Source organism: Piliocolobus tephrosceles, chromosome 1 (genome assembly GCF_002776525.5).
Source record: "Piliocolobus tephrosceles isolate RC106 chromosome 1, ASM277652v3, whole genome shotgun sequence".
Taxonomy (NCBI): domain Eukaryota; kingdom Metazoa; phylum Chordata; class Mammalia; order Primates; family Cercopithecidae; genus Piliocolobus; species Piliocolobus tephrosceles.
In genome coordinates, this window is record NC_045434.1 from 205,942,973 (window position 1) to 205,966,590 (window position 23,618).

General features: G+C 44.7%; 1 protein-coding gene across 2 annotated transcripts in view; it reads left to right on the forward strand.

Annotated features, from left to right (window-relative positions):
• The window catches only part of FBXO42 (F-box protein 42), a 98,415-nt gene that overhangs the window by 39,447 nt on the left and 35,350 nt on the right, over positions 1-23,618 (forward strand). For both annotated transcript variants that reach the window (XM_023193498.1, XM_023193497.1), the window contains 2 exons: positions 166-282; positions 11,131-11,265. In XM_023193498.1, coding sequence (XP_023049266.1) covers positions 166-282; positions 11,131-11,265 — 252 coding nt within the window. The remainder of the gene's footprint in view (positions 1-165; positions 283-11,130; positions 11,266-23,618) is intronic.

Genomic DNA, 23,618 nt, shown 5'->3' on the forward strand with positions numbered 1-23,618 from the left:
TCGCACCACTGCACTCCAGCCTGGGCGACAGAATGAGACTCTATCTCAAAGAAAAAAAAGAAACTTGTTTTATAAAAATGATAAAAACAGGTAGTAGACACAGTTTTAATAATTTGATGGATAAGTTAAGTGTCTGGACTGAAGGATTTGCTCTTTCTGTCTTAGGTGTAGCCCATCAGTGTTATCATGGTTTCATGAAGGCTGTCCAGGAAGGAAACATTCAGTGGGAGAGCCGTACCTATCCTTATCCTGGAACCCCAATCACTCAGCGCTTCTCGCATAGTAAGTATTTACTGTGAAAGCAGATTCCACCCTGCCTGTGGTCATATTTCCAGAAACTTCTTTGGAGGCATGTTTTTTTGTTTGCTTTGTTTTTGAGACAAGGTCTCACTCTATTGCCGAAGCTGGAGTGCAGTGGCATAATCACAGCTCACTACAGCCTCCACCTCCCCAGGCTCATGTGATCCTCCCACCTCAGCCTCCTGAGTATCAGGACCACTGATAATAGATAGTGCTGGGGCATGCCTGGTTAACTTTTGTATTTTTTGTAGAGATGGGGTTTCACCTTGTTGCCCAGGCTAGTCTTGAACTGAGCTCAAGCAATATGCCTGCCTTGGCCTCCCAAAGGGCTGGGATTACATACGTGAGCCACTGCACTTGGCCACAGCATGCATTTTATCTGACTTTTAATTAATTATTTATTTATTTTGAAATGGAGTCTCACTCTGTCACCAGACTGTGATATGGTGGCGTGATCATGTGTCACTGCAGCCTCGACCTCCTGGGCTCAGGTAGTCCTTCTGCCTCAGCCTTTTGAGTAGCTGGGCCCACAGGTATGTGCCACCACGCCTAGCTAATTTTTAAAAAATTATTTGTAGAAATGGGGTCTCACCGTATTGCCAGGCTTGTCTTGAACTCCTGGGCTCAAGCGATCCTCCCACCTTGGCCTCCCAAAATGTTGGGATTACAAGTGTGAACCACTGTGCCTGGCCATTATCTGACTTTTTTTTTTTTTTTTTTTTTTTGAGGCGGAGTCTCGCTCTGTCGCCCGGACTGGAGTGCAGTGGCCGGATCTCAGCTCACCGCAAGCTCCGCCTCCCGGGTTTACGCCATTCTCCTGCCTCAGCCTCCTGGGTAGCTGGGACTACAGGCGCCCGCCACCTTGCCCGGCTAGTTTTTGTATTTTTAGTAGAGACGGGGTTTCACCGTGTTAGCCAGGATGGTCTCGATCTCCTGACCTCATGATCCGCCCGTCTCGGCCTCCCAAAGTGCTGGGATTACAGGCTTGAGCCACCGCGCCCGGCCTATCTGACGTTTTAATGAAGAGAATATAAAATGAGAGTTTATATTAATTTTGTAACCCGAATTAGGGAAAAGTGTCAGCCTAAATATATTGTAGGCAGTGTTAATAATTTTATATTCTGCTTTTTTTTTTTTTTTTGGAGACAGAGTGCAGTGATACAATCTTGTCTCACCACAACCTCCACCTCTCGAGTTCAAGCGATTCTCCTGCCTCAGCCTCCCGAGTAGCTGGGACTACAGGCGTGTGCCACCACACCCAGCTGATTTTTATATTTTTAGTAGAGATGGGGTTTCGCCATGTTCGCCAGGCTGGTCTCGAACTCCTGACCTCATGTGATCCACCCACCTTGGCCTCCCAAAGTGCTGGGATTACAGGCATGAGCCACTGTACCCAGCCCTCTGCTTTTTCATTGGATTTTTCTCTACTCCAAAGTGGTCAAGGTGTTATGGTTAGAATTTTAAACATCTCACATTATCTAAGAGGAAAACAAAGGAAAGCTGTACATGAGGGTATTTCTAAGATCTTGCTTAGAGAGTAGTCAGATTTTAGTACTAGATCATATAATGACTATTTTAACATAGTATGTTCAGCAAATACAAAATTTAAATGGACTCCTACAAAAATTTTGAATGTGACAAGTATCGATTGTAAAATACAAATTTGGGCTGGGTTTGGTGGCTCATGCCTGTAATCCCAGCACTTTGGGATGCTGAGGTGGGCAGATCACCTGAGGTCAGGAGTTTGAGACCAGCCTGGCCAACATGGCGAAACCCTGTCCACTAAAAATACAAAAAAAAATTAGCCGGCCGTAGTGCCACGTGTCTGTAATCCCAGCTACTTGGGAGGCTGAGACAGGAGAATTGCTTGAACCGGGGAGGCTGAGGTTGCAGTGAGCCAAGATTGCACCATTTGCAGCCTGGGCAACACTAGCGAAACTCTGTCTCAAGGACAGAAAAAAAAAACAAATTTGGCCAGGCCTTGTGGCTCACACCTCTAATCTCAGCACTTTGGGAGGCCGAGACAGGCAGATCACCTGAGGTCAGGAGTTCGAGAACAGCATGGCCAACATGGTGCAACCCCGTCTCTCCTAAAAATATAAAAAATTAGCCAGATGTGGTGGCAGGCACCTGTAATCCCAGCTACTCAGGAGGCTGAGGCAGGAGAATCCCTTGAACCCAGGAGTCGGAGGTTGCAGTGAGCCAAGATCATGCCATTGTACTCCAGCCTAGGCAGCAAAAGCGAAACTCTGTCTCAAAAAAAAAGATCTTCTTTCTTTTCTTCTCTCTTCATGTGAACGTGGAATAAAGACCATTAATAACCACCTCTAAAACTGGGGACAGTATCTCCTCCTATGGCATTTGGAAATCTGTAAGAAATCTGTAAAGTCGTTGCTTACTGTCTTGACTGAAAAGCAGTATAAGCATGAAGTAGGCAAGGGGCAGGGATGCAAAGCATCCTGTAGTACATAGGACAGTCCTATAAATAAAAAATTATCCTGCCCCAAATGACAAGAGCTCCTCTTGGGAAATACTGCAAGTCTGAAGCGTGCAACTAGCCTTCCATTCTTCCACCAGCAAGCTTCAGCATTAGTGTGCTGCATGTAGTTTTCATTCTACCTGCCTTTCAAGGACCTGGCTTGCCTTTTCAGCCTGACTCACTGCTGCATCCTTAGGTAGCCAGACTTCAGCCACATGAACCTCCTTGTTATGTCTTAACCTTCCCTATTAGCCCTTCCCTTTTTTCTTTTTTTTAATTAGTTTTTGAAAATTTTAATGGTGTTTTGCCATGTTGTCCAGGCTGGTCTCGAACCCCTGAGCTCAAGCAATCTGCCTGCCTGATACGGTTTGGCTCTGTGTTCCCATCCAAATATCATCTCCTCCAAAGGTAATCCATCCCCATGTATCAAAGGAGTGACCTGGTGGGAGGCAACTGGATCATGGGGGTGGTTTCCTCCATGCTGTTCTTGTGATAGTGAAGGAATTCTCATGAGATCCGATGGTTTAAAAGTGGCAGTTTCAGCTGGGTGCTGTGGCTCATGCCTATAATCCCAGCACTTTGGGAGGCTGCGGAGGGCGGATCACTTGAGGTCAGGAGTTTGAAACCAGCTTGGCCAACATGATGAAACCCTGTCTCTACTAAAAATACAAAAATTAGCTGGGTGTGGTGGCAGGTGCCTGTAGTCCCAGCTACTTGGGAGGCTGAGGCAGGAGAGTTGCTTGAACCCCAGTGGCGGAGGTTGCAGTGAGCTGAGATTGCACCACTGCACTACAGCCTGGGCAACAGAGCGAGACTCTGTTTAGAAAAAAAAAAAAAGTAGCAGTTTCTCCTGTGCTCTTTCTCCTGCTGCCTTGTAAGAAGGTGCTTGATTCTCCTTTGCCTTCTTCCCATAAATGTAAGTTTCATGAGGCCTCGCCAGCCATGTGGAACTGTGAGTCAGTTAAACCTCTTTCCTTTTTAAATTACCCAGTCTTGGATAGTTCTTTATAGCAGTGTGAAAATGGACTAATACACTATCTCAGTCTTGCTAAGTGCCTAGATTACAGGTGCGAGCTACCACACCCGGCCTGCCCTTCTTAATTGACTGAAAGTGTCCTGTTCTCTAAAAGTCATCTCAAAGATAAAATCAAAAGCCACATTATTTTACCAACTTCTCTCAGATTCCTCACCATAGATATTAAGCTCTTTTCTTCCTCTCTGCTTCCCTAATATACTGTTCATACCTTCCTCCATTATTTATTACCATCTGTCTTTTACTGTTATTACCTGTGTGAGAGAGGCTGCATGCTAAAAAGGAAAGACCTTTGGATGTGAGAAGCAAGTTTCTTGGCTTATCTGACCCACAGTTTCTTTGCCTGAAAAATGGATATGACAAATTCTGTTTGTGCCATTGATTGTTGAGAAATGCATTTAAGAAAACACTTGTCAAAATATGTTTTAAGGTCGAGGCAGGAGAATTACTTGAGCCCAGCTGTTTGAGACCAATTTGGGCAACATCTCTATTTAAAATTAAAATATATGTATATATTTTAAGCTGTAAAAAGGTAGGATGATGATGATGTCTCCCCCACAGGATTGTTGTCTACTTGAAGATAGACTATAGCCGGGTGCGGTGGCTCACGCCTGTAATTCCAGCACTTTGGGAGGCCGAGGCAGGCAGATCACAAGGTCAGGAGTTCGAGACCAGCCTGGCCAATATGATGAAACCCCGTCTCTACTAAAAATACAAAAATTAGCTGGGAGTGGTGGCAGACGTCTGTCGTCCCAGTTACTCGGGAGGCTGAGGCAGGAGAATCACTTGAACCCGGGAGGCAGAGGTTGTAGTGAGTTGAGATCAGGCCACTGCACTCCAGCCTGGGGGAGAGAGCAACACTCTGTCTCAAAAAAAAAAAAAAAGAAGAAGAAGATAGACAGGCTCCATGTCTTAGACATTTTTGTACTGTTTCTTTTTTCTTATTTTTTAGATGGGGTCTCACTCTGTCACTCAGGCACCCAGGCTGGAGTGAAGTGGCATGGTCTCGGCTCACTGCAACCTCTGCCTCCCAGATTTAAGCAATTCTCTTGCCTCAGCCTCCCGAGTAGCTGGGATTACTGGTGCCTGCCACCACGCCCAGCTAATTTTTGTATTTGTAGTAGAGATGGGGTTTTGCCCTATTGCCCAGGCTGGTCTCAAACTCCTGGGCTCAAGCAATCTGTCTGTCTCAGCCTCCCAAAGTGCTGGGATTGCAGGTGTGAGCCTTCGTGCCAAGCCCTCTTGTACCATTTCACGACACCTTGTTCATAGTTGATATCTAATAAATTTGATATCAATACATTTTGATGCCTAATAATTTTTGTGGACTTAAGTGCAACAAAGGTATGCACAGTACAGCGTCTTTCCTATGGAAAAGTCTGGGACAAAAAAGGCAGGTGAAGTAAAAAGGCCTATTCTAGGGCCAGGTGCAGTGGCTCACCCCTGTAATCCCAACACTTTGGGAGGCCTAGGCAGGCGGATCACTTCAGGCCAGGAGTTGGAGACCAGCCTAGCCAACATGGTGAAACCCTATCTCCACTAAACATACAAAAATTAGCTGGGTGTGGTAGTGCATGCCTGTAATCCCAGCTACTTGGGAGGCTGAGGCAGGAGAATCACTTGAACCTGGGAGGCGGAGGTTGCAGTGAGCCAAGATTATGCCACTACACTCCAGCCTGGGCGACAGAACAAGACTCTGTCTCAAAAAAAAAAAAAAGAAATTAAAGACCAATTCTACCCTTTTGGTGAATGTGTGCATAGCTAATCATGCAAGCTTTAATTAATGTAGAATGTCCTTTTCAGATTGATGTAGGGGTCTCCTGAGTCCCCAACATCATGCTTTGAAAAATGTTTCAGTGTTGTAGGCGTCACATATAGTCAGGTAGTTCCATACACAATGCTCATCATGCTCCTGCAGGAGCCAGCAGGCCCAGACTAGATAACCACCCTTGCTTCTTCCATAGTTATGTAATTAGAGACCTTATCAAATATGTTCTGGCTTGTAGGTGTGAGACACATGGCTGCATAGTCTCTTTATGCATGGGGTAAATGCCTCAGGATCTTTCCCTGGAGACAGGTGAAGAAACAAAAGAGAATTTGACGTCTGAAAATACTAAAGCTTATCATTCATTTAGTGAGCATTTATCGAATGCTCCATACACCATGGAAAAGATGAAACTACTGGAAGATCTTGCACTTGAGATGATTATAGAATAGCACAGAAGTATTCAGAACTGTGAAGAACTGTTTGCTTGCTCTGTGTGTAATTAAATTGTGACCATTTGACTTGTATTTTAATAGGGATGATTAGTATGTACCTTGTAAACTAAGCCCATTTCAGAAAGCTTGAAGAGATTTACCAGTTGGAATAGACATTCTCAGTATTATTTCTTAGCCTAGTATTCATACTGTACTGTGAGCTGTAACTGTATAGCACATTCTAATGGTCTAGATGTTCTGAAAGGAAAATGTTCTGTTTGAGTGGAGAACTTGTGAAAAGAGAAATTACTACTGGAGTACTGGGAGTTGCTCAAATTCTTTTTCCTAAAAGTTTCATTTGAACTTGTTGGGTCTTCCTCCCTGCCCACCCCCCCAGACCAATATATAGGTGTCTTAAATAAAACACAGGCAATAAGTAAAGTTCAGTAGGCTAGGGTGCTTAAAATAGTTGAGAGTGGGGTGGGGCGTGGTGGCTCACACCTGTAATCCCAGCACTTTGGGAGGCCGAGGCGGGTGGATCACGAGGTCAAGAGATTGAGACCATCCTGGCCATCATGGTGAAACTCGTCTCTACCAAAAACACTCGTCTCTACCAAAAATACAAATATTAGCTGGGTGTGGTAGTGTGCGCCTGTAGTCCCAGCTACTCGGGAGGCTGAGGCAGGAAAATTGCTTGAATCCAGGAGGTAGAGGTTGCAGTGAGCCGAGATCCTGCCACTGCACTCCAGTCTGGGTGACAGAGTGAGACTCCATCTCAAAAAATAATAATAATAATTAAGCATATTATTGATAGTTATTTTCTCATTCCATTATATCTGAGTTCTAAATATAGCTGCCTAAATGGACTCCCTTCCTCTCCCAACTTTGTTTATAATTGACTGCTGGTCACTGAAAATACAGTAGTGTGTGAAACTTGCCATTTTAGTGCCATTAGCTTTGCAGACTTTGGGCTGTGCCCTCCTCTTCCAGAAACCTTTGTTTGCTCAAGAGAAGCAGGAAAATGCCAATTGCCCTATTTTAGTATGGGAGTAAAATACCTGTGGTAAGGACCTCAGGGCCCAGCATGTTGGCTGGGTTTTCAGTCCAAATATAGAAGAAAAATGTGGGCTGGGCATAATGGCTTGTGCCTGTAATCCCAGCACTTTGGGAGGCCGAGGCGGGCAGATCATGAGGTCAAAAGTTCGAGACCAGCCTGGCCAACATGGGGAAACCCCGTCTCTACTAAAAATACAAAAAATGAGCCAGGCGTGGTGGTACACGCCTGTAATCCCAGCTACTTGGGAGGCTGAGGCAGGAGAATCGCTTGAACCTAGGAGGCGGAGGTTGCAGTGAGCCGAGATTGTGTCATTTCACTCTAGCTGGGGCGACAGAGCAAGACTCTGTCTTGAGGAAAAAAAAAAAAAAAAAGGAAAAATGTTTGCTACCTCTTTGAAAAATAAAGCCACTGTGTTCTTTTGCTACACTAAGGAAGCAGCTGCCAAGAGGTTATCTATGCGGAACTGGAAGATGTAACAAACCCTTGACTCTTTTAGTTATGAAATCATGGATTTGTTTTATTAAGCAATGTTATAATGAACACTAGTTAAGTTTTCAGAAGTCATAGGACATTGGCCAGGCACAGTGGCTCACGCCTATAATCTCAGCACTTTGGGAGGCCAAACATCTGGCCTCCCAGATGTTGGACGGAACATCTGAGGTCAGGAGTTCGAGACCAGCCTGGCCAACATAGTGGAACCCCGTATCTACTAAAAATACAAAAACTAGCTGGGAGTGGTGGAGGGCGCCTGTAATTCCAGCTACTTGGGAGGCTGAGGCAGGAAAATCGCTTGAACCTAGGAGGCGGAGGTTGCAGTGAGCCGAGATCATGCCACTGCACTCCAGCCTGGGTGACAAAGTGAGACGCCATCTCAAAAAATAAATAAATAAAGAAGTCATAGGACATTGCTAATTTCTTTTTCTGGAGGTCTGGAATATCAAGAGGAGCAGAATGTTCTTTTACTGACCCAGCCTGGCACCAGTTGGCTGATTTCAGAATTGCCCAATTTTTTAGGATTACTAGGTCAAGATAGGTCTAAGAGGACCACGATGTCTGGATTTGAGCTCCTTTAGTGGAGATTAAAATGTGGCTCCAGTAATTGTCCTCTTGTTTGTCTAATGTCTTCTAACTTGATCCTTTGTTATTTGTAGTTATATTGTTTTTTGTTTTTGTTTTTTGAGACAGAGTCTTGCTCTATTGCCCAGGCTGGAGTGCAGTGGCGCCATCTCGGCTCACTGCGACCTCCACCTCCCAGGTTCAAGTGATTCTCCTGCCTCAGCCTCCTGAGTAGCTGGGAATTACAGGCGCATGCCACCATGCCAGACCAATTTTTGTATTTTTAGTGGAGAGGGGTTTCACCATGTTGGCCAGACTGGACTCAGAGTCCTGACCTCAGGTGATCCACCCGCCTCAGCCTCCCAAAGTGCTGGGATTACAGGCATGAGCCACTATGCCCAGCCTGTTATTTGTAGTTCTTAACAGATCTGACATGTAAGCCATGGATTCATTGCACTTGACTTCTTAATAGAGTTCTGGGGATATAGTAAATATTTTGCGGGTATGAGCCTATTGATGGCTAGATGGTATTTTATTTCATCACATCTGTTTTCTCTAATTTATTTGATAATTTTAAAAGCCTGCAGCTCCATTATTCCACAGTGTCAGAGGTCAGATAATTTGGATTTAACCCTTCCACTGACTGAGATTATGGGGTTTAAGGCACTAAACATACTGCTTTCATTACCTCTTAACTTGCTCAGTTTTCTGACTTGGCCTTCTTACTGTAGAGAGTCCCAGAGGTCTAACAGGAGGACTGAATTAAGGAAAAAAAAATGGTGAAGAGCCAGGCACATTGGTTCTCACCTGTAATCCCAGCATTTTGGGAGACTGAGGCGGGTGGATCACCTGAGGTCAGGAGTTCGAGACCAGCTTGGCCAACATAGCAAAACCCTGTCTCTACTAAAAATACAGAAATTAACTGGGTGTGGTGACGTGTGCTTGTAATCCCAGTTACTTCTACTCAGGAGACTGAGGCAGGAGAATCGCTTGAAGCTGGCAGGTGGAGGTTGCAGTGAGCCAAAATTGTGGCACTGTATTCCAGCCTGGGTCACATAGCAAGACTCTGTCTGGAAAAAAAAAAAAAAAGGACAGGGGGGAAGGTTATTCCCAGGGCTAGTGTATATCACAGAGGTGACTATAGCAGTGGCATTGGATGAGTCAGCAGTAGTAGCATTTCCCTTTTTCTGAACTTGGGTAACTAGTGCCAGAGTTCAGAAGAGACCTTAAAAATATTGGTGTACTAAACTGAATTTGACCTATAGATAGGCTAGATGATCATTAAAGCTATGCACAGTGTAATGAATTTGTGAATTTCTTGTTTTTTTTTTTTTTTTTGAGATGGAGTCTTGCTCTGTCACCCAGGCTAGAGTGCAGTGGCGTGATCTCGGCTCACTGCAAACTCCGCCTCCTGGGTTCAAGCAATTCTCTGGCCTCAGCCTCCTGAGTAGCTGGGATTACAGGCATACGCCACCATGCTTGGCTAATTTTTGTATTTTTAGTAGAGTCGGGGTTTCGCCATGTTGGCCAGGCTGGTCTCGAGCTCCTGACCTTGTGACCCGCCTGCCTCAGCCTCCCAAAGTGCTGGGATTACAGGCGTGAGCCACTGTGCCTGGCCTAAACCTGTGAACTTCTTTTTCCTTTCCCCTTCCTTTTATATGACACTGAACCATTAGTTTCACATGAACATTGAGAGGTCTTTTTTTTTAAAAATTTTATTTTATTTTATTTTTACCTCCTGCATGCATGAAATGGATGGCAAGGAAAGCTTTGCTTGGGCCTCTTCCTGAAGTCCAAGACGGCAAATGCAAGACTGTAAGGAATGTGATCGTCATTTCCAAAGGATAGAGACTTCAAGGTGGCAGAACCTAGCACTCGTGCATCTTGTCTAGACTCTGGCTTTGGTCTTTGTAGTTTTAGGGTAACAGCGCTTCTCATAGTCATTGCCTCTTTTTCTTAGGAATGCCTGGTGATGTGTATACAATCATCTAATCAAAAAAGGCTTTTCTTAGAGATCTTGGTGCTTTTTAAATGTTACTGTACTGGTTTTCTAGTCAGCACCGACCAGCATGCCTTGGTAGCTCTTGGATACGTATTGGGACCTAATGATTTCCATGCTTTTTCAGTCTGTTGCTTTGGGACTAGTCCAAGGCCATGCTACCACTGAGTTTCCCCCACTGGCCTTCGAAATTAATAAAAACCGTATTTCTTCAATCACATTGGACTTTCTGTGTGGTTACTTCATAGTATTGATTAAAATAGTTTCATTTTGTGTCGTAAAAAGATTCATTTATTGGCCGGGCATGGTAGCTCATGCCTGTAATCCCAGCACTTTGGGAGGCCGAGGCGGGTGGATCACCTGAGGTCAAGAGTTCGAGATTAGCCTGGCCAACATGGTGAAACCCCATCTCTACTAAAAATCCAAAAACTTAGCTGGGTGTGGTGGCTTGCACCTGGGAGGCAGACGTTGCAGTGGGCCAAGATTGTGCCACTGCACTCCAGCCTGGCTGACATAGGCAGACTCCGTCTCAAAAAAAAAAGATTCATTTATTGATTTGTGCTTCAGGTTTTATTTGAAAACAAAAACAATAGGAGGACTGTAGGAAAGGAATGGGAGGACAGAGTACATGTGTTGGCACTATCTTTGCTTAGCTCTAGAGGATAATGATGCAGATTTAGATTATGTAGCTGTGCTGAAATCTCCCTCATTTGAGCACCTTTAATCTGAATTATTATGTGTTCTTGCTGGACTTACACTGTTACATCATTATCAACTTGCTTAGTATGCTCAGAAATAAAATTTTCATAGCTTTCCTCTGGACCTTGTTTTAAAGGGTAGTATATTGATCCACCTGAAGCCAAGAGTCTGGTATTAGAAATTTGGTACTTGGCAACAAAATTGCTGAATGTGTGAAATAAATGAGTTTTGAAAAGTATATGTTATGGTTAACATGTTGGAAGGGCCTCAGAATTTTCACAGCAGTTATTTGTGTATTTTCTTTCTAGGTGCATGCTATTATGATGCTAATCAGTCTATGTATGTGTTTGGAGGCTGTACCCAGAGCAGCTGCAATGCTGCTTTCAATGACCTCTGGAGACTTGACCTAAACAGCAAAGAGTGGATCCGACCTTTGGCTTCAGGTAAGAGATGAAATGCTGATCTTTGCCTCCTTACCAGGTGACTCCCTTGGCTTGGAAACTCTACCTGATCCTTTTTGGTGCTGGTCTCAAGGATAGGTTACTGGGACTCAGGTCCTTACGTTTAATGTGCCGTGTAAATGATAATAGTAATATGCTTGTGTAAGTCTTTGGTTTTTGTTAAATTACACTTTATCATTAGTAATGGTGCCCTGCCATAATTGCTGTACTGCTGTGTGAATTCATTTGCATGGTTTTCTCAGGTATACTCATACAGGTGTGATACATCATTTGGTATGAGGTTGAAGTGAGAACAGAAACACAGAGTCGTGAGAACTGTAGTTGACTGACAGAAGCTATTGTCCCAGGGCTAAGGTCTCTGAATATCTTTTGTTGTTGCCAGCTCAGATATTTGGGGAGTGTATGGGACATGCCTCTGCTAGTTACTCTTAACAACCCAGGGGTGTGGGAAAATTCCACAGTAGGTACATTCCTGCCCAGTCCCACTATGCCAGAAATCTGGCAGAAAGAAACTAGATTGTTTTCTTATTTTTGACCTAATCTCTCCTGGGGGGAAAAATAAAAACAATGGTTTTTGCACTCATGAGGCAGGGCAATTTGAGGAGGCACAGATTGGAGGGGTTGGTGTGATGGAGAAATAGAGTCCACTGAGTATAAAGTATTCTGCTAGGTTTGTTGGCAAGCTTTTCTCAAAACATTCATTTGGCTTTTTAGTATTAGGACTCAGTCTTAGTACTAAGGACATTTGGGTTTCCAGTGGGCAAGTTCCTTATTTATTTAGGCCTTGCCTTAGTACTTTGGAGGCATCGTGGTATATTAGATAGGATAGGAGGCATCGTGGTATATTAGAAAGGGCACTGGACTAAGAGTGAGGGTACATGAGTTTCATTTCCTGGCTTAGTCACCAATTCTCCATGTTAAGTATGAATAAGTTACTGCACCTCTCTGGGAGAAATGTGGAGTAGGATTACATTAAATGGGCTAAGAAGGCTAGTTTATGTTTCCCTTTCTATAACCGCTACTGTGAATGTCTAGGCCAGGGGCTTAAACCTGTTTATGAGAAGAAGCTGTATTTTGCTTCCCTAAAACTTAAGTTCCTATTCCTTCCCCCTGCATTAGGCAAATATAGGAGGAGCCTACTGAGTGGATACCATGGGTGGAGCTGGGGGGTGGAGCTGGGCTTTGTGTAGATGAAGTTCTTTATCAAAAAAAAATTTTATTTTTTTCGAGACAGAGTCTGGCTCTTTCCCCCAGGCTGGAGTGCAGTGGTGCAATCTTGGCTCACTGCAAGCTCTGCCTCCTGGGTTCAGGCCATTCTCCTGCCTCAGCCTCCCGAGTAGCTGGGACTACAGGCTGCCGCCACCAGGCCTGGCTAATTTTTTTGTATTTTTAGTAGAGAAGGGGTTTCACCTTGTTAGCCAGGATGGTCTCGATCGCCGACCTCGTGATCCGCCTGCCTCAGCCTTCCAAAGTTCTGGGATTACAGGCGTGAACCACCACGCCCGGCCTCTTTATCAAAATTATTGGCATTTGAAGGGTAGAAGGGTGGTGGTTCAATCTGCAGATGACCACTCCAGGAGCAGGAGCTCTTATATCCCCTTCTCTTCCACTTCCTGTCACAACCAATAAAGGCTGTTTATGCCATTCATAAAAAAACAAAAACAGAAAAAAACCTACAGGCCAGGCCCAGTGGCTCACGCCTGTAATTCCAGCGCTTTAGGAGGCCAAGTGGGGGGCGGATCACCTGAGGCCAGGAGTTTGAGACCAGCCTGGCCAACATGATGAAACCTGTCTCCTAAAAATACAGAAATTAGCTGGGCCTGGTAATGGGTCCCTGTAGTCCCACCTACTTGAGAGGCTGAGGCAGGAGAATCTCATGAACCCAGGAGGTGGAGTTTGCACTCTACCCTGGGCAATAGGGCAAGTCTCCATCTTAAAAAAAACAAAACAAAACAAAACCACAAAAACTATTGGAATAATAAATGGTAATCGTATAAAAAGTTTGACAGCTAGAACTATTTCAGGGCCCTGAGAATTTTGTACTTTGGAGAATAACCTTTTCTAGCCCTTTGTACTATACGGCACTTAGTGCACATTGATTAATATTTGGAGTTACAGCTTCTGTTTTGTTTTGTGTTGTTTTTTGAGACAGGATCTTGCTTTGTCACCCAGGCTAGAGTGCAGTGGCACCATCACAGCTTACTGCAGTCTCAGCTGAGTTATGGATTCTAAAATGTAGAAGATCTTCTCAGCCTAAGCATCCTATTGCCACCGTGCTTGGGATTTTGTACAGGTCTTATTTCAGAGGAGCTTTGATAGTTTCAGTCACAAAATACTATTATTGTCTTTATTTTGTAACGAAGCTTTATGCCTTTGATAATTTAGTATGGATGGTGCTCTTTCTTGTGAGAATGGAGCTCTGGTTTGGGGACCTTCATAGCCTCTGCCAACTACTGTGCTTATTTCTCCCTGTAATATGGAGTAAGACTTTTTTTTTTTTTAAACCATCAAGTTTAAAGACTGCTTTGTGGCCAGGTGAAGTGGATCACGCCTATAACCCCAGCACTTTGGGAGGCCAAGGCAGGAGGATGTCTTGAGGCCAGGAGTTCAAGACTCGCCTGGGCAACATGGTGAGACTCCCCATCTTTACAAAAAATAAAAATAAAAAATTAGCCAGGCATGGTGGCATGCGTCCATAGTCCCAGATACTTGGGAAGGTGAGGTGGTGGGAGGATTACGTGAGCCCACAGGTACAAGCCTAGGCACCTAGGTGAGAGAGTGTGAGACCATGTCTCAAAAAAGAAAGAAAGAGAGAGAGAGAGAGAGATATGAAGGGAAGAAGAGAGGAAGGGAGGAAGGAAGGGAAGGAGGCAGGCAGGGAGGGAGGGAGGGAAAAGAAGAGATTATGCTTTGAAATTCCCAAAGTAGAAATGTTGGAGAAATAGCGGCTTCAATTATTTACATTCTCTATGGAATATGAATTTTTAAAAATAGAGCTTTTGGAATATTCCCTTTGATAAAACGCACAAACTCCTGAATGTTTAAAGTAATTTTCTGACAAAAATGTCTTAAAGAATCTAGTTACTCCCTCACCCTAATCTGCAGTTAGAGCCTAGTTTTAGAAGGAGGAAAACCTGAGCTTTTTGAAATGTCTACTTATAAAAAACAATCGTTTAATAGAGTCCTGGCTGGGCACGGTGGTTCACTCCTGTAATCCCAACACTTTAGGAGGCTGGGACAGGAGGATCTCTTGAGGCCAGGAATTTGAGACCAGCCTGGGTAACATAGTGAGAACCTGTCTCTACAAAACAATTAAAAATCAGCCGAGCATGATGGCATGTGCCTGTAGTCCTAGCTACTTGAGAGACTGAGGTGGGAGGATTGCTTGAGCCCAGGAGTTCAAGGCTACAGTGAGTGATGATTGCTCCACTGCACTCTAGCCTGAGTGAAAGAGGAAGACCCTTTCTCGAAAAAATAAGCTGGGCTTGGTGGCTCTCGCTTATAATCTTAGCACTTTGAGAGGCTGAGGTGAGAGGATCACTTGAGGCCAGGAGTTCCAGAGCAGCCTGGCCAACATAGCGAAACCCCATCTCTACTAAAAAGACAAAAAATTAGCTGGGCATGGTGGCATGCACCTGTAACCTCAGCTAGTCAGGAGGCTGAAGCATGAGAATCACTCAAGCCCGGGAGGCGGAGGTTGCAGTGAGCCAAGATCACACCACTGCACCCGAGCCTGGGTGGCAGAGTGCGACTCTGTCTCAAAATAAAAAACAGTCGTATGAGATTCTCATTTAGGCAGAAACCCCACGTAAGATGCCCTGAGACACGTTTCTGTATGCTATCATGAGTCCTAATCAAAATCACTTCCTAACTGAAACGTCAGTGAGTCCTTCTGAAAAAAACATAGTTATTTATAAGTCGTAGTGTACCTGACTCACTCATTTTAGTGCATCAAGGTGACTGAGGGTAGAGCACTGTCAGTTGTGAGGTTGTCTTCTAACAGAGTGTGTACAGGAAGGTAATAGTTGCTTTAACAGTGTTCAGACTTCAAAAGTGTAGCTGTTGGAGAAGTAAGAGCATCAAGCAAGGAGTGGAACACTTTTAGTTGGGAGTGGAGAGTCTTGATAGAGAATACTGCTGCATCAGATGTCTTTTTACATGTATATTTTGGTCATGTGGTTATGAGACTAGAGCATTCTCCTGTTGGTTGGTGTCTTAGTCAGCTCAGGGTGCCATACAAAATACCATAGACTGGGTAGCTAAAACAACAGAAATGTATTTCTCACGGTTCTGGAAGCTGGAAATTCAAGATGAGAGTCTGGCATGGTTGGCTTCTAGTGAGGACTCTTCTTCCCAGCTCCTAGTTTGCAGACTGCCACCTTCTCAGTGTGTTCTCATGTAGCAGAGAGTGAGCTCTGGGGTCTCTTGTGCTTCTTGTTTTTTTGGTCACTCTGTCGCCCAGGCTGGAGTGTAATGGTGCGATCTTGGCTCACTGCAACCTCTGCCTCCTGGGTTGGAGCAATTCTCCTGCCTCAGCCTCCCAAGTAGCTGGAATTATAGGTGTGTGCCACCTTGCCAGGCTAATTTTTGTATTTTTAGTAGAGACGGGCTTTCATCATGTTGACCAGGCTGATCTTGAACTCCTGACCTCAGGTGATCAACCCACCTCAGCCTCCCAGAGTACTGGGATTATAGGCATGAACCACTGCGCCTGGCCTCTTGTGCTTCTTAAGGGGATTCATCTTATGAGGGCCTACCCTCATGACCTCATCTAAACCTAATTGTCTTCCAAAGGCTTCATCTCCACCATAGCATGACCTTGGCGTTAGGGCTTCAACATACAGATTTGCTGGAGGACACAACTTTGTCTATACCAGTTGGAATTAATGTGATCTCCCAGTGAAATCTTGTCTTTAGTTCCTTTTAAAATGATAGAAATGCTCTATCTGGAGGAAGAGTGGTATCGGAGGTAGAGTTGTTGATAAATGTTGGGATGACAGATCTTACACTAAAAGAGACCCACAGCTAGTACTTCTCAGACATTTCCAATGAGGTAACACTTCCTCCCATTTACACTTGCTTTTGTGGCCCCTGCTCTCATGGAGCTTATATTGTAATAGGAAAGAAACAAAAAGCAAGTAAGCAAATTGTTGTAAATTGTGAAGGAAACATGGAATGAAGTATAGAATAAGGGGAGAGCTCTTTTTTTTTTTTTTGAGACAAGGTCTCGCTCTGTCATCCAGGCTGGAGTGCAGTGGCACCAGCACGGCTCACTGTAGCCTCGACCTCCTGAGTAGCTGGGAATACAAGCGTGCACCACAATGCCTGGCTAATTTTTGTACTGTTTTGTAGAAATAGGGTCTCACTATGTTACCCATGCTGTTAGGGGAGCCCTACTTTAAACAGGAGACTTTGTTTTTGTTGTTGTTTGTTTGTTTTTTAGCTGAGACCTAAAGAATGAAGAGTGGAGGGAAGTGAGAATGGCATGTGCCTGGTGCAGCAAAGAAAAAGACATGTTAGAAGAGCTTAAAGCAGACCTTTGTGGATGTAGCGTAAGGAGCAAGGGAGAGAGTGGCACAGGCGGAGTTGAGATAAAGACAGGAGCAAGCTTATTCACAGACTAAGGTGGGGACTCAGCAACCTTTGAGATTTTAACAGGAGGAATGTCATCTCTGGATTACTTTTTTTTTTTTTTAAAGAAACAATCTTGCTCCGTTGCCAAAGCTAGAGTGCAATGGCACAATCATAATTCATTGACTGTAGCCTCAAACTCCTGGGTTCAAGTGATCTTCCCACCTCGGCTTAGCTGGAGCCACAGGTTTGCACCACCATGTCGGGAAATTTTCTTTTCTTTCTTTTCTTTTTTTTTTTTTGTAGAACTAGGATATCACTATGTTGCCTGGGCTGATCTTCAACTCCTAGCCTCAAATGATCCCTCCTGCCTTGGCCTCCCAAAGTGCTGGATTACAGGCATGAGCCACTGCCCTTCCCTGCCTCAATTTACATTTTAAAGCACATTTTGCTTCTATTTAGGAAATGAAGGAAGGGAAGAAAGTAAACCAGACTAGGTAGAAGGCCAACAAGACTCAGATGAGCATATATCAGTAAAAAACTGACAAGACTTTTTTTTTTTTTTTTTTTTTGAGACAGAGTCTGTCACCCAGGGTACAGTGGTGCAATCTCAGCTCACTGTAGCCTCTGCCTCCCGGGTTCAAGCAATTCTTGTGTTTCAGCCTCCCAAGTAGCTGGGGTTACAGTGGTGTGCCACCACACCCGGCTAATTTTTGTATATTTAGTAGAGATGGGGTTTCACCATATTGTCCAGTCTGGTCTGGAACCCTTGACTTCAAGTGATCCGCCCGCCTTGGCCTCCCACAGTGCTGGGATTATAGACGTGAGCCACGGCGCCCGGCCAAGACTTCTTAATGAATTAGATTCAGGAGCGTGAGAAGGCCAATCAGGGGTGACTTATGTTTCAGGTTTACACAGCTACGTAGATGGTGGGGCCATTTACTGAAGTGGAAAATAAATATTTGGGAGAGGTTTAGTTTTTGATTCCTATTAAACATTTAAGTAGTGTTATCTAGTAATTCATTGTTATGAGAGTTTGACATTTTATTATTATTATTATTATTATTATTATTATTTTGAGACAGAGTCTCGCTCTGTCACCAGGCTGAAGTGCAGCGGTGTGATCTGGGCTCACTGCAAGCTCCACCTCCCGGGTTCAAGCGATTCTCCTGCCTCAGCCTCCCAAGTAGCTGGGATTATAGGCATGTGCCACCATGCCCAGCTAATTTTTATGTTTTTGGTAGAGATGGGGTTTCACCATGTTGGCCAGGATGGTCTCGATCTCTTGACCTCGTGATCCGCCTGCCTCAGCCTCCTGGGATTATAGGCATGAGCCACTGCATCTGTCCTATTATTATTTGTTTGAGACAGAGTTTCACTCTTGTTTCCTAGGCTGGAGTGCAATGGCGTGATCTTGGCTCACTGAAACCTCCATCTCCTGGGTTCAAGTAATTCTCCTGCTTTAGCCTCCCAAATAGCTGAGAGTACAGATGCCCACCACCACACCCAGCTAAGTTTTTGTATTTTTAATAGAGACAGGGTTTCATCACGTTGGCCAGGCTGATCTCGAACTCCTGACCTCAGGTGATCCACCCGCCTCGGCTTCCCAAAGTGCTGGGATTACAGGCATGAACCACTGTGCCCGGCTGAGAGTTTGACACTTAAAACAAAGGGCCTGACTTCCCTTAAATGACAGCACAGGCCAGGCACAGTGGCTCACACCTGTAATCCTAGCACCTCAGGAGGCTGAGTGGGAGGATGGCTTGAGGCCAGGCCAGCCTGAGGCCAGGATGGCTTGAGTTCAAGGCCAGCCTGAGCAACACAGCAAGAGCCCATCTCTACAAAAATAATAAAAAATAAATGACTCTACAGTCCTTCTGTTCAGTTAAATTCTTCTCTCATCCTTCACTTGTTCATGTAACAAATATTCATGGATTGCCTACTATGTGCCTGATATTATTCTATATGCCAGGGACACATGAGTCAATAACTGACAAACATCTCTGCCCTAATGAGACTACATTCAAATGAAGGAAGACAGATTCTAAAAATGACAAATATATAACAGTATGTTAGAGGATGGAAAGTGCTATCGAGAAACTACAGTATGGCTGGGAGGATTATAACTAGGGGGATCAGAGAGAAGGCAACATTAGAATAAGGACTTGATGGGTACAAGAAGTGAGCCTTGTGGGTATCTGAGAAACAAACGTTCCAAACAGAATAATCAGTGCAAAGACCTAGAGTTGGGAGTGTGCTTGATATAGTCAAGGGATATTTAGGAATCCACTGTGACTGGAGCAGAGTGAACAAAGGAGAGTGCACGGCTGGGCGCGGTAGCTCAAGCCTGTAATCCCAGCACTTTGGGAGGCTGAGACAGGTGGATCACAAGGAGAGGAGATCGAGACCATCCTGGCTAAAACGGTGAAACCCCGTCTCTACTAAAAAATACAAAAAACTAGCTGGGCGAGGTGGCAGGCGCCTGTAGTCCCAGCTACTTGAGAGGCTGAGGCAGGAGAATGGCGTGAACCCGGGAGGCGGAGCTTGCAGTGAGCTGAGATCCGGCCACTGCACTCCAGCCTGGGCAACAGCGCGAGACTCCATCTCAAAAAAAAAAAAACAAAGGAGAGTGCACAAGGAGAGGAGGTTGGACAGATAATGACAGGGATGCATCACATATGTGAGGCTTTCTGGCTGTTGTAAGGATATTGTCATAGTCACTGAATTGAATGGCTAGTTTTTTAGGTTTCTGAGAAGAGGACAAATATGGAAGCAAGGAGACCAGTTAAAAGGTGGTAGCAATAATCTAGGCCGAAAATGATAGGCACTTGGAGTAAAGTATTCACAAAAGGTGAGAACTGGGTGGATTTGATAGAGCCAAAGGGATTTGCTGATAGTTTGGATGTAGAGTAGGAATGAGAAAGAGAGCAATCAAGATAACTCTTCAGGTTTTTAGCCTGGGCATTTGAAAGGGTAGAATTATCATTAACTGAGATGGGGAAGACTGAGTGGTCAAGGTTGGTAAGGGGCAGGAGAGATGAGAAATTCCACTTGAAACGTATTGAGTTTGAGACGCTTATTAGGACATCCAGGTGGAGATATATGTGTATGGAGTTCAAGGGAAACACACAGGCTAGAGCTAGCCGTGTAGGGCTCATTAGCATGTTAGATAGTAATATAGTTTGGCCCTGTGTCCCCACCCAAATCTCACCTCAAATTGTAATCCTCATAATCGCCGTGTGTCAAGGGCAGGACCTGGTGGAGGACGTTGGATCATGGGAGTGGTTTGCCCATGCTGTTCTCATGATAGTGAGTGAGTTATTGATGGTTATATAATCATCTGGCATTTCCCCTGCTTGCACTCACTCCGTCCTGCTGCCCTGTGAAGAAGGTGCCTGTTTCTCCTTTGCCTTCTGCCATGATTGTAAGTTTCCTGAGGCCTCCCCAGCAATGCCAAACTGTGAGCCAATTAAACCTCTTTCCTGTATAAATTACTCAGTCTTGGGTATTTCTTCATAGCACTGTGAGAATGGACTAATCCAGATGGATTTAAAGCTATGAGAGACTACATGAGATTACCAAAGGACTGAGTGAAGACAGAGAATGGTATAAAGGCCAGGCGTGGTGGCTCACGCCTGTAAAATCAGCACTTTGGGAGGCTGAGGCAGGAGCATTGCTTGAGCCTAGGAGTTTGAGACCAGCCTGGCCATCTCCTCAAAAAATTTTTAAAAATTAGCTGGGCGTGGTGTGAACCTATAGTCCTAGCTGCTTGGGAGGCTGATGCGGGCGGGCAGGGATGAGGGGAGGGGATCACCTGAGTCCAGAAGGTTGAGGCTACAGTGACCCATGTTTGTGCTACTGCACTGCAGTCTGGGCGACAGAGCAAGTCCTATCTCAAAAAGAATAACAACAAAAACAAAAAAGAGAATGGTGTAAGAATTGAGTTTGGGAGACTCCAGCATTTGGAAATCAGGGGACTCGAAAAGGAGCACCCAGTAAGGAAGGAGAACATCAGAGAATGTGGCATCTGGGAAGCCAGCATATGAGGAAAGCATTTCCAGGAAAGGAGGAAATAATGAACTGCGTCAAGAGGTCCAGTCATGTAAAGACTGAGAATTACCCTTAAATTTAGTACAGAGAGCTTATGGGGGTGAGTGATAAGGATGGAAACCTGTTTGTAATACATTTTAGAAAATGGGAAGACAGTCCGGGCACGGTGTCTCATGCCTGTGATCCCAGCACTTTGGGAGGCCGAGGCGGGCAGATCAGGAGGTCAGAAGTTCAAGACCAGCCTGACCAACATGGTGAAACCCCATCTCTACTAAAAATACAAAAATTAGCTGGGCATGGTGGCACCTGCCTATATAATCCCAGCTACTCAGGAGGCTGAGGCAAGAGAATCGCTTGAACCCAGGAGGCAGAGGTTGCAGTGAGCCAAGATGCGCCATTGCACTCCAGCACAGGCGACAGAGCATGGGAAGACAGAAGTTAAAGACATTGAGTATAAACAATACATTGATTTTTTTTTTCTTTTGAAGAATTTTGCTAAAGGAGAGCAAGGAGCTGAAGTGCTAAGTGGAGGTAGATGTAGAATTGAGAGGTTCGTTGTGTTTTTTTGTTTGTTTTTGAGATGGGTTCCGCAGTGTCATGGGGCTGGAGTGCAGTGGCGTGATTCCGGCTCACTGCAGCCTCCGCCACCCGGGTTCAAGCAATTCTCTTGCCTCAGTCTCCTGAATAGCTGGGATTACAGGCATGTGCCACCATGCCCGGCTAATTTTATTTTTGTTTTGTTTTGTTTTGTTATTTTGAGACAGAGTTTCGCTCTTGTAGCCCAGGCTGGAGTGCAATGGCGCGATCTCTCCGGCTCATCACAACCTCCACCTCCCAGGTTCAAGTGATTCTCCTGCCTCAGCCTCCCAAGTAGCTGGGATTACAGGCACGTGCCACCACGCCTGGCTCATTTGTATTTTTAGTAGAGACAGGGTTTCTCCATTTTGGTCAGGCTGGTCTCGAACTCCCGACCTCAGGCGATCCTCCCGCCTGAGCCTCCCAAAGTGCTGGAATTACAGGCATGAGTCACTGCGCCTTGCCCAATTTTTTGTATTTTTAGTAGAGACGGGGTTTCACAATCTTGGCCAGGCTGGTCTTGAACTTCTGACCTTGTGATCCGCCCACCTTGGCCTCCCAAAGTGCTAGGATTATGGGCATGAACCGCCGCACCCAGCTGGTGTTTTTAAGATGACAGATTTTATAGCATATATGTATGCTGATGGAAATGATCTTCCTGGGAGAGAAGTTGATGTGGATAGAGGGCGAGAATGGTTGGAGCAGTATCTTCAAGTCGTGAGAAACACTGAGTCAAATGGAGAGGTTGGCCTGAGATAAGAACACTGACTGAGTATCTGTATGAACAAGAGGGAGTATGTGATTGCAGGTGCTGGTGAGTGGGTAGTTGTGGTGGATCCTGGTGGAAGTTCACTATTGATCGCTTTATCTCTCAGGTAAAATAAATGAGGGTAGAACAGAAACCATTGGAAATCCTGGCCAGTAATTATGAATGTATAATTATGTACATTGTAGTCTTTGCCAAGTGATTCTAGAAAGTTGAATGTTTCACCTTTCAGTATTGTCTGAAGGTAACACCTTAATTCTTAATCAGATTTGTATGACTCAGCCTTTGTTCAATTCCCAAAACAAATGAGCAGTTCTTGAGACAGGTACTTTAAAAGACTAATGTTTAAACCACTGTTTCTGAAATAAATTACCCTTTATTCAAACTCAGGCTGATTTTAGCATCTGTTTAATGTAGAGTCACCGTTAAGTCATACTGCCTTTTTCAGTTACTTTAAATCAAGATAGAAGTTTTCAAGTAGAAATTTTACATTTAAATTAAAACTGGTGTATTCTGATTTTCAAAACTACTTAGAGATTAACCCAAACCCATTTACAAAAAGGGAACACATTTCAGTTTTAAAACTTGCCACAGGCCAGGCGCAGTAGCTCATGCCTGTAATCCCAGCACTTTGGGAGACCGAGGTGGGTGGATCACGAGGTCAGGCGTTCAAAGTTCAAGACCCAGCTGCTCAGGAGGCTGAGGCAGGAGAATCACTTGAACCTGGGAGGCAGAGGTTGTGGTGAGCAGAGATTGCGCCATTGCACTCCAGCCTCCAGCCTGGGCAACAAGAGCGTAACTCCATCTCAAAAAAAAAAGAAAAAAAAGAGAAATAACTGTCTAGCAATAACTGTCCAGAGTATTATTGTTTCCCTTATAGTGTAAATGATATCTTAAAAAGGTATTACATATGGGGCTCTCAGTCTCATTAATGAAGCTTACTGTCATGTGTCTAGTGGAAAAGCTTAGTCCTAGGTTCTCTTCCCTGAGCCTGTGGTAATATCACCAGGAAGTATCTAAACAAGGGAGTCTGGGACTGATACCTGGTATCAGGTATAACTAGAGCAGCTGACAGTAGAGTCTATTCTAACAAAAAACAAAACAAAAACAAAATAAAGACAGTAGAGTCTATTATGGGAAAAGATTTCCCAGTCCATCTTTTGGCTTAGGTCTCAAATGTCGATGCTAACATTGAAATAGCTGGATGTGGATTTTTTTTTTTTTGAAATGGAATTTCGCTCCTGTTGCCCAGGCTGGAGTGCAGTGGCGAGATCTCCAGCTCACCGCAAACTCCGCCTCCCAGGTTCAAGTGATTCTCCTGCCTCAGCCTCCCAAGTAGCTGGGATTACAGGCATGTGCCACCACGCCCGGC